At 35.9% G+C, this 14783-nt stretch overlaps 1 protein-coding gene across 3 annotated transcripts in view; it reads right to left on the bottom strand.

The window, feature by feature from the left end:
• Positions 1 to 14783, bottom strand: part of TANC2 (tetratricopeptide repeat, ankyrin repeat and coiled-coil containing 2) — a gene marked incomplete at both ends in the record, with an annotated part of 361064 nt that overhangs the window by 298502 nt on the left and 47779 nt on the right. For all 3 annotated transcript variants that reach the window (XM_080712438.1, XM_080712439.1, XM_080712440.1), the window contains one exon: positions 7767 to 7838. In XM_080712438.1, the coding sequence (XP_080568564.1) occupies positions 7767 to 7838 (72 nt within the window). The remainder of the gene's footprint in view (positions 1 to 7766; positions 7839 to 14783) is intronic.

Here is a 14783-nt window from a genome sequence, read left to right as displayed (position 1 = left end):
TCATAGCAGCACAATTCGTAATAGACAAAATATGGAACCAACGCAGATCTCCATCAACAGATGAATGGATAGCAAAACTTTGGGAAATACACACAATGGAATTCTATTCAGCCATAAAGAACAAAATTATATCATTTTCAACAAGATGGAAAGTTCTGGAGAACATTATGTTAAGTGAGATCAGCCAAGCACAGAAGAAGGTACATATGTTTCCTCTAATATGCCCAAACTAGGAAACACAGAGGATACCAGTGGGACTCCAGATAATGGAGGGGAAATATCAGCAAAGTTTGAATGGAAAGATAGGAGAGGAGGAAGGCTGATCTTGATTAATGAGGGTCTACATCTGAACATGTGTAAAATTATGAATATGACATGGTTAACCTGGACAACCATTGGTGGGAGGGGTGAAGGGAAAATGGGGGCGGGTAGGAGAGGGCACCAAATATAGTTTAAATGTATACTATTTATGTTCAATAAAAAAATTGTTAAAAGAAAAAAAGAAAATTTTTTAACTAAATGAAAATGAAGACACAGGTTTCAAATTTATGGGATATAGTTGGGTATGGTGGCACATGTCTGTAATTCCAGTAATTGGTAGACTGAGTCAGGAGGACTGCAGGTTTCAGGTCAACTTCAGCAACTTGGCAAGGCCCTCAGCAACTTGGTAAGTGAGATGGTGTTTCAAACTAAAAAAATAAAATATGGTTCAATCCCCTGTACCACAAAAAGGGGAAGATGCAGTAAAAACAGTGCCAACACAGAAATTTGTAGCATTGGATACACATATTCTGTAAAAGAAGAAAGAGCTAAAATCAATAATCTAAGCACCCACCTCAGGAAACTAGAGAAAAAGAAGAGCAAATAAAATCTAAAGCAGAAAAATAAATAGTAATAACTAGCAAAAAATTAATGAAATAGAAATTTAAAAAATCAATAGAAAAAATTAAATGTCTAGCTCTTTGAAAAAAGAAAATAAATTTAAAGATCAGTAAAACTGACAAGTCTCTAGTCAAACCAAGTAAAAAGGAGAAGATACAAAGTACTAGTATCATAAATTTAAAAAGGGGATATCACTTCATATTTCATGGACAGTAAGAAGATAATAAGTATTGTGAACAATTCTATGCCCACAACTTTGATAACCTAGATTAAATGGACCAATTTCTTGAAAGATATACTCTGTCAAACCTCTCAATAAGAAGAAATAAACAATCTGGCTAGGCCCATAGTTATGAAAGAAACTGAAGCAGTAACAATAAGAAAGAAAGAACTTAATAAGAAAGAAATTGATGCAGTAATTAACAAGAAAACATTAGGCCCAGATGGGTTCACTGGTGAATTCCACTAAATAGTTATAGAAGAAACTATACCAATTCTCTACAGTCTTTCAGAAGACAGATGCAGGAGTACTTTCTAACTCATTGTGTGAGGCTAGCATAATTTTAATACAAAAACCAGATATATAGATGCAATAATATTTAACAAAGCATTAAGTCAAATCAATGTTTAAAAATAATTAAATAAAATAAACAAGTAGAATTTTACCCAGATGTGCAAAGCTGATTCAACCTTCTGAAATAAATTACTAGAGTCTATCACATCAATGGGTAAAAGGAGAAAAATCACATGATCATATCCATATGATTAGATGCAGAAAAGCATTTGTCGAAATCCAAAAGTAAGTTGGGCATGGTGATGCACACCTGTAATCCCAGTACTTGGGAGGCTGAAATAGGGGAATCACATATTTTTATTCAAAAATAAAGAATAAAAAATAGGGCTGGGAGTGTAGCTTGGAGGTAGAATGCCCCTGGGTTCAATTCCCAGTACTAAATAAATAAATGAATAAATGAATGAATGAATAAATAAATAAATAAATAAATAAATAAATAAATATAGGGCTGAGGGTAGCTTAGAGGTAAAACACCTCTAGGTTTAATCACCAGGAACGCACGCACGTACACACGCATGCTCCAAAAGGATTTGAGGACTCTGAAAACAAAAGTAGCAGCCATATTTGGGAAAGGGTATAAAACTGGAAGTTCAGTTGAAGTGATGATAAAGTTAGCATGTTTTTTTCCTTGAGTATCAACTGACTTGGACTCAAACAGTCCCAACTCAGATGTATCTACCAGGTAAGATCTAAAAAAGTTTTAAGAAAATCCCTCCCCACTTTCTGGTCTGAGAACCAGGAAAGGAGACTATGTTGGTGAGTTTTCTATCATTCAATGTAGTTCAGAAAAGCTTCATGCTGGCTCACGGCTTAGTCCACAGTCACTTGGCTTGCTGCCTTGTGCCTGTGGTGGCACAGTATACCAGGACAGGAGTGTGCAACAAGGAGGCCTGTTCAACTCACAGTGAGACTTCAGCAGAGTGAGATCCTGTGGGGGGAAGATGCGGGGGACGGAGAGGGAGAGAAAGAAAAAGGAGCAGAGGTCCCAAGATCCCCTTCAAAGACTTATTCCCAATGACCTAAATTTCTTCTACTAGGTCACAATTCCTAAAGGTTCTACTACTTCCCAACAGCACCACAGGCTGGGTACCAAGCCTTCAACACATGGTCTTTGAGAAACATTCAAGAGCCAAACTATAGCAAGCTCCTTTATAAGTCTGAGAGACTAGGGGAACCCCCCCCCCACACACACACACACACTTTTCCCTTCTCTTCTGCCCCAGTGTCCAGGAAATTCCACGGCAGTAGAATACAGAGGTAGTAGTGGTGACTACCTGTACCTCCAAGAGAAGAGGACTCCTTTGTCTGACCCTGGGAGTACAGCCCTAAGAGTGTAAGACACATCCTCATTGCTATTGCTTTTCTCCCTCTGTCTTTTCATCCCTTAAACCTAAATGGAGAGGAGATACAATTCCAATAATGAGTAAGCAGAGTGGGAATACTAAAGGCCCATTTTATGGCCAGTAGACTTGGAACAGAGATCCTGGGAAACTAGAAAGTATTAGTGAGATTCTGGTGATGAGAAAGATCAAGAAAACAATATGACAGTATTGGGTATGAATTATGGGGCTCACTCCTGAGCTGTGTGCATGGGTCTTTCTCTGTTCTGTTTTAGACAGGGTTTTGTTGCTGAAACTGGCACATTCCTGGCACCTAGTCTATAGCTGTTAGCCTAGGAATGAGATTATCAGAAGCAGTACGTGCTCAGCTGTCAGGACCAGCAATACATTTTCACCCTTTTATGTCCTATCAATTCTCTGGTATTGGTCATAATATAAATCATGGGGCCTTTACATGCCTTTCCATTCCACAGAGCATTATTCTGGTATACCACACTGATAATATTAGACTTAGTGATCAGGGAGCTGCAATTAACTTAGATACATTGGTAAGATGTTTATTACAAAACTTTAGGAGAAAGGCAGACCTTCAGTATTTTGGGGAAAAAAACCTATGCTATTCTCTGAAAATCATTACTATCCTTTTTTTAAAAAAAACAGCTTTTGATTTATCACAGGACTTTAGAATGAATGCTTGACTATGTGTCCTGGGCAGCCCAGCATGAACTAAGTATTGCTAAATTAACAAAGTAATAAGAGTCAGATATACAATGGGAGCAGTAAAAGTGAGACCAGGCTTGAGCAGGTCCTGAATCAGTAAGTAATTTGCATGAGCAGATAGCCCAAATGCCAATAATTCCTACTTTTGCTACTTTGCTTCTTCCCTCTTAAGCTGAATGCATGATCTGCAAGGAGAATTCTCTATGGCATATGACTGAAAGGGGAAAACAAGTCAGGCCTTGTTAAATAATGGCTCTATATGGCATGTAGATGACAGTGGCACCAGAGTCCCACTCTGGGGTGGTCCTGAAGAGCAAAGGTGAAGGGAAACCCTTACAGTGGCAGAAATGCAAGCAGGGCACCTCATAGTTCACTGTCTCTCTAAGGAGAAATGTCAGCTATTGTTGGGTACCAACTCGTGGATAGAGTTTAGTAATTTGATTGGTTATTTGGGACTTAGAAGAAACAATTAGAAAAGTGATGACAAAGAGGTCTAGGAATGTTGACAGACTTCTCTGAAAGGGTACCAAGTGTGAAGTAATCTATGCCCTATGTGAATGTTTGCCAAAGAGCAAACTTTGCAGAGAAGGGGCTATCTAAACCAGTAGAAAGTAACCTGTTCTGGGGGCTCAGGCAGTATTGTTTTAAATCCACGGCAGTATCGTTTTAAATCCACTCTATCTTTGCCTGACGAACTAATTAACAACAAGATTAGACCCAGAAATACAGAGTGCCAATATTCAATACTAATCTGATGATAGTGACAGCTGAGTGGCCAACTTACCAACAGTCCACACATGCACTGGGGAAAGATACATAGACACCAATGTACTAGATAGGTACTAGGAATCAGTCAATTACTCCTCTGCTCCTCTCTGGCCCTTGATAATTTCTGCTTCCTAATAAATCAACTAAGAATTTAAAGTAAATTTTGATACATTACTTATTATATCCACACTTATAGTATTAAGTTTTTCAAGTTGTCTCAGTCTGCCCCCTTGTGGGAATCAGCTCTTCAATTCTGTACTAGAAATATAATTTAATTCAACCTACTCCTCAAATGAAACAAAACAAAAAAAGAAACTGACTTGATCATTTTACCCCAAGTTTACTAAAAGGCACCTTCTTCATCTTTTCTTATCCAACTCTTTTATGATCCTCCACCAAGATTTACAAGAATTCAAAGAGTGTTTTATAATTATCTCTTATTAGGAAAATTCAGATAAATATTCATCTACTTATTTATTTAGTGTATTGAGGATGGAACCCAGGGGCATTCTACCTTCAAGCTATACTCCCAGCCCTAATTTCTTATTCTTTATTTTGAAACAAAGTCTCTCACTAAGCTGCAGAAGGCCTCGCTACCATCTTAGCTGAGGCTGTCCTTGAACCACGATCCTCCTGTCTCAGCCTCCCAAGTACTGGGATTACAAGTGTGCGCCACCATTCCCAGCTCAGATAATAATTTAAATAAAAATATTTCTCTATGTTCAACATACCTTTTCCAATCTTTATAGTTGTCATGCTTTCATTCCTTTTCTTTCATAAATACAGGTAATTAAGAAATGGCTCCTACAAGGCCTTGAGTATTAATTAGACCAACCCATCATAATACTGAATAAGATATTTAATATATTCTGACACAAAATGCAATTGGGGCTGTATATTCCAAAGCTTAAGATCACTTGAAACAAATTATCATGAATCATTTTGCAAGTTTAATAGATAAGAAAATTGTGGAATAATTTTATGGGCTATATATACTATACACCATTACACTTGTAAGCAATTAAAGAGTTTGGTACATTCTTGGGGGGATCACTATGTTATACTGTAAAATGAGAGAAAACAGAAAACCTGAAATTGCCTTTCATATTTTAAAATTTCTAATTTATATATGTATACACATTCTTTCATATGTGAGTATGAGCTCAGAGAAGAATATGGGAGGATACATACTGGATATAGATTTGTTACTTTAGAGAAGTGAAAGTAATTGTTTGGTAAAATGTACTTTTTTGTTAATGAAGTTAAAACATCTTTAAAACTGTAAGTATGACTAATAAACGTTCTAATGTATCCCTAACATCCTGAAATAATAAGTCAATTTCAAGTTTAATTTTAAAAAATGGCGTTAACATAAAAAACAAGAAGTTAAATCTCAAGAGTAATGCAGGATGGACTAGAACTAAAGACATTTCAGAGGGATCGATCATATATTTCAAATATTCCAAGTATGTCCAACCACCTACAAACAAATTTGTACTTAAAATATCAGAATAGAAAGGTTCTAAATATGTGTATCAAATGCCAACTTAAAATTTTTTGGTGTAGTTTAATATAAAGCAGGAGACATTCTCCTCTGAAAAACAATGCCACCTTCATGACATTATTCTGAGAATTAAATGAAGATTAGGTGAAGGCACCTACTCCATACTGTCCCAGATACAGATTACTAAATGTTAAGTTTATTTCTTCTTTCTATAGCAATTCATCTTGAACCCTAAATACTATGTTTTTATCTGAGTAGTAAACTACTAAACCAACAAAGCACTCCTATACATTAATGATGGTGTTATACTGTATATACTCTTATACTAAGAGTATTGAAAAATAAATGTTGAATTAATTTTTCTTACTCTATATAATTAGTTTTTTCAATAAAGACCTATCTTTGTAATTTTCCAGACTGAAAAATAATATTTGTATGCTTCAAGAATATAACATCTCATATCTACTATATATTTTACATATTTGCAAGAAAAGAGAAAAAATCAGAACACAGTATACTAAAAATTTAGTACATTAGTACTATGGACATACCAGAATGTATTGAATCAAATAAAGTTGGCTATAAATAATGGATATTATGCAAAGCCATAACTGCATACATTTCCCCAATCTTCCATGAGCCGTTTTCATGGTCATTACACCCATATACCATTTATTTATCTTAACCTTCTGCCTACATAATGGTATCTTTGCAAAAATAAATCCAAATTGGGTTTGAAACGTAGTACATTGACTCATGCACCTATTTAATATCTAGAACCAATTAAGTTCAGTTTATATATATGCATATGCTCTCTAATGAAAAAATCATTTAAAGCATAAAATGAAGTCAGTGATGAAGTAAACTCGATTCCTGAAATACAGAACCAAAATATCTAAACTTGCAGTTTCTACAATTGTAAATGTGAAACACTAGCACTAGGCTAGATACAAAGACTCAGGTATTAATGAACTAGATTACTAGGAAAAATAGAGATCCAACAGACAAGACGAAATAGAGGGAGCAAAATAATCCAATTACATGTAAAAATACTATTGGGGAAAAAATCACCACCCTCCCTGAAGTGGCTATACTGAGTTAAACTAGCACAATCAGTTTTAAGGTTAGATATCAAGAGCCTCAGTTCACAAATCAATAAGTGGTTCACAGTTTCTACAAATCACCCAGATGAAACAAACTCTGGCACTACTTTTTCATTTACAAAAATATTAGAAGTGAATATGTGATAAATATTTGGCCTAAGCACATCCACATATTTCCCAAACACACTAAATGTTGGGTATTTGTTTATTATTTCATTTAACAAATACTGATAAATATTTGTATGCCAGTGTCCTAGGACTATAGAAATAGAAAATAAAGATCTTAAATACAGAAATTTTACCTTTTATTTTTTTTTTGGCGGGTTTGGAGATGGAACCCAGGGGCATTTGACCTCTAAGCTATACCTCTGCTCTATTTTTTATTCTTTATTTTGAACTGGGTCTCACTAGTGAGGTCCTGCAAAGGGCCTCACTAGGTGGCTGAGGCTGTCCGCGAACCACGATCCTCCGGTCTCAGCCTCCGGAATGCTGGGGTTACAAATGTGCGCCACCACACCCAGCTTACCCTTTCTTTTAAGACAGAAAAAAACAACAAATATTATATTAATGAAGTCCAAAGAGCCAGTATGTAATGATACTCCAGTAAATGACACTGTTGAAAATTTCCTTTTGGTTACATTCCTACTATTACACCACTACTCTCTAAATATTCATAAACCTTAATATTATTTTTAAAATTACCTGAGACCATTTTTAATTTTCTTATATCTTGAATAAAGTATATCATATAGAAATTTGAGTATATCATTTAAATCCTAAGTGAGAAACAAAATTACTTAAACCAGACCCAGCAAAAACCCTCAATCCCCAAATTAATTGGTAGAAAGGAATAGCTGACACGCTTAGAAATTTACCTTGCCCAGAGCGGCTTTGGCGAGAATCTACACTTGACTGTCTTCGATCCGGTGGTTCCTCGCTCCCTCCATCTGCATGAAATTTAAAAGCTCATAAACAAATGGAAAATGGTTGAAGTGGTATCACTTCACTGGTGCCATCCATATCTTAAAACTATTATACTATCATTTGCTTTCAGTTCTTAGAATCTTCCACATTAAAGTATTTTAGGATGTTTCCCCCTACGTAAGCCAATAGTTCTTACTCTTACTTTTGTAGAGTGGTTACATTCCAGTCTAAAAGTCTAGGGAAAGTGCAAGTGTTTTTCTCTCCACCGTACTTACACACTCTACTTTGCATATAATGAAGTAATTCATCAATTCTGAAATTCATTCGCAGATTTCAGTTGCAGAAACCCTGATTTAAAGCAATGTCTAAGTGAAAGAAGATGCTCATTTGTCTAAATATGTCAACCCCTAGGGCTGCATTTTTACTATAATAAAATTCTATTTATAAGGTAAAATCAATAAAATTTAAGAGATATTAATGAGATAAGAACACATAAATCTTGAGTTTGATTTTGTCATGACTTTCTAAGTGATATAAAATAAATCCATTTCATTAGGCACATGTTCATTTTTCAAATAATAAGCAGTAAAGTATACTCCATGAGATTCAGGAAAAGCTAAAAAATTTGAGTTCATATAAATAATTTCCTCCATTTTATCATATAGAAACAAAAATTATTCATCCTAAGTAAATTAAAACAGGCAGAGCAATAGAAACTAATTGAGAATATCATAAAACATACCTAAGAAAAAAAACTGAACTAAAAGGTAATATTTTAACAGAGTCTAAATGCCTATAAATTTCTTTTCACTTTAGTTGTTTAAAATCTATTAAACATTCGACAATTTCCTTTATTCTTTCTCTTATACAACCACTTACCTTATTTTAGCATAATAGTAACAAGTCCTAGTAGCTACAAGCAGATTTAACAAACTACTCTTGCCCTGTCCTCTTCTTATGCTACTGTTTATTTTGGGTGACTGAGCTCAAGTATTAGTATTCCTCTTTTTAAAATGTAAGCGGCGCCATATTGCCACCGGCGGCAGCAGCAGTGAATTCACCGAGTCCAGTACAGCTACATCTGCGTACTCAAGAACAGTGAGTCAAATTGCGGGCCACAGAGGAGAAATCCCAGTACTGTACTCCCTGGGACTTGACCCAGTGGGGGAGTGGCGGTGGCAGAGATATCACACCATAGGAGAACGTGCAACCTGGCACCCCCCATAGTCTAAAGCAGCCTCTATCGACTCCCTGGGTCGGAGACTCTGTGATACAACCCAGTAAAGGAGTAGTGGGGTCAGAGATACTACAGACTCGAGATCCAGAGCACCTTAAGCGAAGTCATAGTGACCCAAGGGAAGAACCCAGAGAAGGCACAAACTTCCAAAATCATGGGAAAAAGGAGTAACACTGGAGCAATGAATGCCCACAACCCCACAACATCAGAACCCGATAAAACAGAAAATCAGAGATTTCTAGAAGATCAAATCAGGAAAATAACTGTAGAAATAATAGAGGTGCTTCAAAAAGAACTCAGAGAGAGCCAAAAAGAGATAAAGGATGCATTTAATGAAGTAAAGGCCTCAATTCAAAGCATGAACAACCGATTAGGCCACATGGAGAACAGAATCTCGCTCTTAGAAGATGATCATTCCAAAAATGAACGCACAGTTTCTAATATAGAAAAAAATATCCGACAGCAGGAATCTGACATTGAAGAAATATGGGCCCATTTTAAGAGAGCTAACCTAAGAATAATTGGAATAGAGGAGGGAAAAGAAAGTGAAACCAAAGGGATCAACAATCTCTTCAAGGAAGTAATAGCAGAAAATTTTCCAAACATAGAGCAAGAGGTTGATACACAGGTCCAGGAAACTTATAGAACTCCCTTCAGACAGGATCGGAGAAGAGGATCCCCACGCCACATAATTGTCAAAATGATCAATTTGGAAGCCAAGCAGAGAATCTTAAAGGCAACAAAAACAAAGGACCAAGTGACATTCAGAGGCAAACCAATTAGAATCACTCCAGACTTCCCAAACCAAGTCATGAGAGCCAGAAGGGCTTGGAGTAACATATTCCAAACTCTGAAAGAAAACAACTTCCAGCCAAACATTTCCTACCCAGCAAAACTTTCTATCAAATTAGATGGGGAAATAAGAAGCTTCCATGACAAACAGAAACTGAAGGAATTTATGTCTTCAAAACCAGCGCTAGAGAAAATACTCAAAGAGATTAACTACAAAGAAGAAATAGGTAACACACACCAGAACCAGAGAAACAAGATTTTCCATCCAACAGACAACTAAGATTGGTTATCTGTGGAGATTCATTATTTATGTTAGTCTTTTACCTATCTCTAAATGGTATTGTTTGCCTTTATTGTTGTTAATTTTTAGGATGTCTAGTTGGAATATTAATATACCTTCAGATATAGCATTTGGAAATATTTTATCCCAGTCTAGTAGTAACTTTTAACTCTGTTTACATTGCCTTTGGATATACAATATTTTTTTATTTTTTAGGGAGTTTGTATACTCTTCTGTTGCCTGTGCCATTGAAATCATATCCAAGAAATCACTGCCAATTTCAATGTTGTGAGGTTTTATGACCCAGATTTTCTTCTAAAAGTTTATAGTCTTTAAGATTTATATTTAGGTCTTTTATCTATTTTGAGTTAATATTTGTATATGGGATTAGGTAAGGGTCCAATTTTATTCATTTCCATGTAATTATTATTTTTCAACAATATTTAGTTAAAAGATTATTATTTCCACCACCAAATGTTCGTGGAAACCTTGTCAAAAATAACTTGACAATATAGGGAAGAATTTAGCTCTAGGCTTGTATTTAACTCCAATGGTTTATATATCTGCCTTTATAACAGTACTACACTGTTTCAATTATTGTAGCTTTATATGGTTTGAAATCAGAAAATATACATCTTCTAGCTTTGTTCTTTTTCAAGATCGTTCTGGGTATCTAGAGTCCATATTCCATATTAGGATGGATTTTTTTTCTGAAAAATAAATATATAAATATATGATAGTTTCACTTAAAAAAATAGAAAAAATATTCTCTGGTAAGAAAGAAAGCAAAAAGAAATATTGAAATGTTATCTTTAAGTCATCAAAAGCTTGGTATCAGACAAATGAAACTGTTATGTGAAATTATCATTGTTAATTTTGGATAAATTGCTATAATACTAGATGTCAACCACTAAGCCAAGCATGAGAAGGAGGGATGGGGAGAGAATGGGATGGGGATTGGGTGGGGGCTGACTGGGCAATGTGTGCATGTATGTCTACAAAAGTTTGTATCCCACTATGATGTATGAATACAGTGCACCAATAAAAAAATTTAAAAAAAAAATAGGTCTGGGAGTATAGCCCGGAGGTAGAAAAGCCCCTGGGTTCCACCTTCACCACAAAAAAAAAATTAAATAAAAATAAATAAAATGAGAAAAAAATTAAAATGTATAACCCATGTTTTAATTCATTGTTCATATACAGCTTCTTCTTAAATATACTTACTACATGTAAGTCTTAGCAATAATTCAATCCACATACATATACCTACATACAGATATATATAAATGACATATATTTATCAAGTATCCTTTATTTTGTAGAGGGCTTAGTAAGTATACCATCATTCAGTCAATTTATTTCAAAGAAATAGTAACAATGGGAAATAGTAAATAAACTGGCAAAAATATTCATATTTTAATCCATATAACCTCAGAAACTTAATAAAGTACTCCATAAATATGCCAGATTTGTTAAATAATTTAATAAGCAGAAAAATATTCAATGTGATGGGTAGCCATATTTTCTGTCACAGTGTACAAATACATTATTTCATATTTTTAACTTTTTTTTTTCGGGTCTGGGGATGGAACCCAGGGGCATTCAACCTCCACGCTACACCTTCTGCCCAATTTTTTTATCCTTTTTTTTTTTTTTTTAAACTGAGTCTCACTGAGTTGCAGAGGACCTCTCTAAGTAGCTGAGGCTGTCCGCAAACCACAATCCTCCAGGTCTCAGACTCCCGAATCCTGGGATTATAAGCATGCGCCACCACACCCAGCTTATTTTTAACATTTTCTAATTATTTTATACCTTTATTGGTATATTATAGTCTCATAATGTAGTTCAGAATGGTAGTGATATACATGTACACAGCACTGCAAATTAGTTTAAGCTAGGCATAGTGACACAGTACTTGAGAGGCTGAGACAGGAGCACTGAAGCATTGAGGCCAGCCTTAGCTACTTGGTGAGGCCCTGTTTCAAAATTAAGGAAAAAAAAAACCCTCAAGAAAAGGGCTGGAAGTGTAGTTTAGAGGTAGAATGCCCTTTGGATTCAATTTACAGTACCCCCAAAAAAATAAAAATCAGTTTAAATACTATTTTAGTTCTGTTCTTACTACTTAAGTTGTTATATTTGAATGAAAATATTATTAGCCATGTTGACAAAATAAGATGCTATTTGAAATATGATAGTAAAACTTTTTTTGACAGAATTTTTAGTTCTGTTCTTACTACTTAAGTTGTTATATTTGAATGAAAATATTATTAGCCATGTTGACAAAATAAGATGCTATTTGAAATATGATAGTAAAACTTTTTCTTTGACAGAATGGGAAAAAGAAATAAAAATGAATCTACACATTATCATCCCAGAAAGAATAGTCTTCCTTTATAAAAATGAAAAGTTTTAATTCTTTAATTTACTTCTTTTTGAAAGAAATGTGTATGTTTATAATCCCCTTGAGTATACTTCAAATTCCAAGTAGGCAACTCTATAAATAAGATTAATTTTTTTCTGAGGCTTAGTATCTTAACTAAGCCAACTCTAACTTAATTTTTAGATTTTTAAGCCCTTTAATAATTCTTCAACCTTAGATGTTTATGAATATTCAATATGCCCCCAAATGCTAAAGTGTTGACTACTTCCCCCCCAAAAAAAAAAAACTTTTTTTGGTACTAGGGATTGAACCCAGAGGCATTCTACAACCCAAGCTACACTCAAAGCCCTATCATATTCTTCATTTTGAATCAGGGTCTTGCTAAATTTCTGAGGGTCTCATTTAATTGCTACAGTTTGCCTCAAACCTGCAATCCTCCTGTGCCAGCCTCCCAAGTAATGGGATTACAGATGTGCCCCACCAGGCCCTGCTTTATTTCCTATTGTGTGGGGGGGTGGGGGGTACTGGGGTTCCTGGAAACCCTTCTACCCTCTGGGTTACACTCCCAGACCTATTTTTATATTTTTATTTGGAAACAGGGTCTCTTAAACCAGCCTGGCTGGCTTCAAACCCGCGTGATCCTCCTGTCTCCATCACCCAAGTGCGGGGATTACAAGCGTGCGCCACCATGCCCGGCTTTATTTCCAATTTTTAAGAATAAAGAGAAAGGCTGCACGTGGTGGCGCACACTTGTAATCCCCGCACTTGGGAGGCAGAGGCAGGAGGATCGCGCAGGTTCAAAGCCAGCCGCGCTGGCTTAAGAGACCCTGTTTCCAAAAATAAAAAAGTAGGTCTGGGAGTGTAGCCCAAGGTAGAAGGGCTTCCAGGAACCCCAGTACCATAAAAAAAAAAAGAATACAGAGAAAGGCAATCGATAATTATTGACTATCTGGTATCAGCCAGATATTTTATATAGTTTTATATTGATTGTAAAAATTCTTGTGTGTGTGTGTGTGTGTGTGTGTGTGGTACTGGGGGTGAAATCCAGGGGCATTTTACCTCCGAGCTACACTCCTAGCCCTATTTTTATTTATTTATTTATTTATTTATTTATTTATTTATTTATTTATTTAGGTGATACTGGGGGTGGAACCCAGGGGACTTTCTACCTCCAGGCTATACACCCAGACCTATTTCGTATTTTTATTTTGGAAACAAGGTCTCACAAAGTTGCTGAGAGCCTCACTAAGTAGCTGAGGCTGGCTTCGAACCTGTGCGATCCTCCTGTCTCAGCCTCCCAAGCACAGGTATTACAAGCGTGCACCACCACGCCCGGCTTTATTTTATTTTTTATTATTTGTGGTACTGGGGGTGGAACCCAGGGGCTTTCTACCTCCAGGCTATACTCCCAGACCTATTTTTATATTTTATTTGGAAACAGGGTCTCACTAAGTTACTGAGAGCCACACTAAGTAGCTGAGGCTGGCTTCGAACCTGTGCGATCCTCCTGTCTCAGCCTCCCAAGTGCTGGGATTACAAGTGTGTGCCACTATACCCAGTTTATTCTTTATTTGAACACAGGGTCTCACTGAGTTGCAAAGGGCCTCACTAAGTAGCTGAGACTGTCCACGAACTACGATCCTCCTGTCTCAGCCTCCCAAATGCTGGGATTACAAGTATGTGCCACCACGCCCAGCTTTGGTTATAAAAATATCTATAGGCAATTATTTTGCATAAATATTCCACAAGGTTAAATTTCACAGATAAAGACTTGGAAACTCATAGTGACTAGTTGGAATCAAATGAGTAGGCAATTATTTTGCATAAATATTCCACAAGGTTAAATTTCACAGATAAAGACTTGGAAACTCATAGTGACTAGTTGGAATCAAATGGCAAAACCAGTAAAGGTGCAATTCCATTTTAGCCCAAGGCTGTGATTCAATTCACCTCTAACTTATACTCAAATGTACTGAATATTTGTTGAATTTGTTACCATGCTTCCATCTCATTTCCCTCACCAAAAATTTTGTGTTGAGAAACTATAATACAGTAACTACAGCAATTTCTCATTTACAGAGTAGAGGTTTTTAATAAAGCAAGTTATGAAGATTTAAATTTTAAATCTGTGCCGGGCATCGTGGCACAGGCTTGTAATCCCAGTACTTGGGAAGCTGAGACAGGAGGATTGCAGGTTTGTGGCCAGCCTCAGCTACTTAGGCCCTCTGCAACTTAGTGAGACCCTGTTTCAAAATAAAGAATAAAAAATAGGGCTGGAG

The sequence above is a fragment of the Muscardinus avellanarius genome, assembly GCF_963383645.1.
Source record: "Muscardinus avellanarius genome assembly, chromosome: 16".
Classification (NCBI taxonomy): Eukaryota; Metazoa; Chordata; class Mammalia; order Rodentia; family Gliridae; genus Muscardinus; species Muscardinus avellanarius.
Note: the sequence above shows the minus strand (reverse complement) of the source record. Positions and strands in the feature narration are given on the sequence as shown.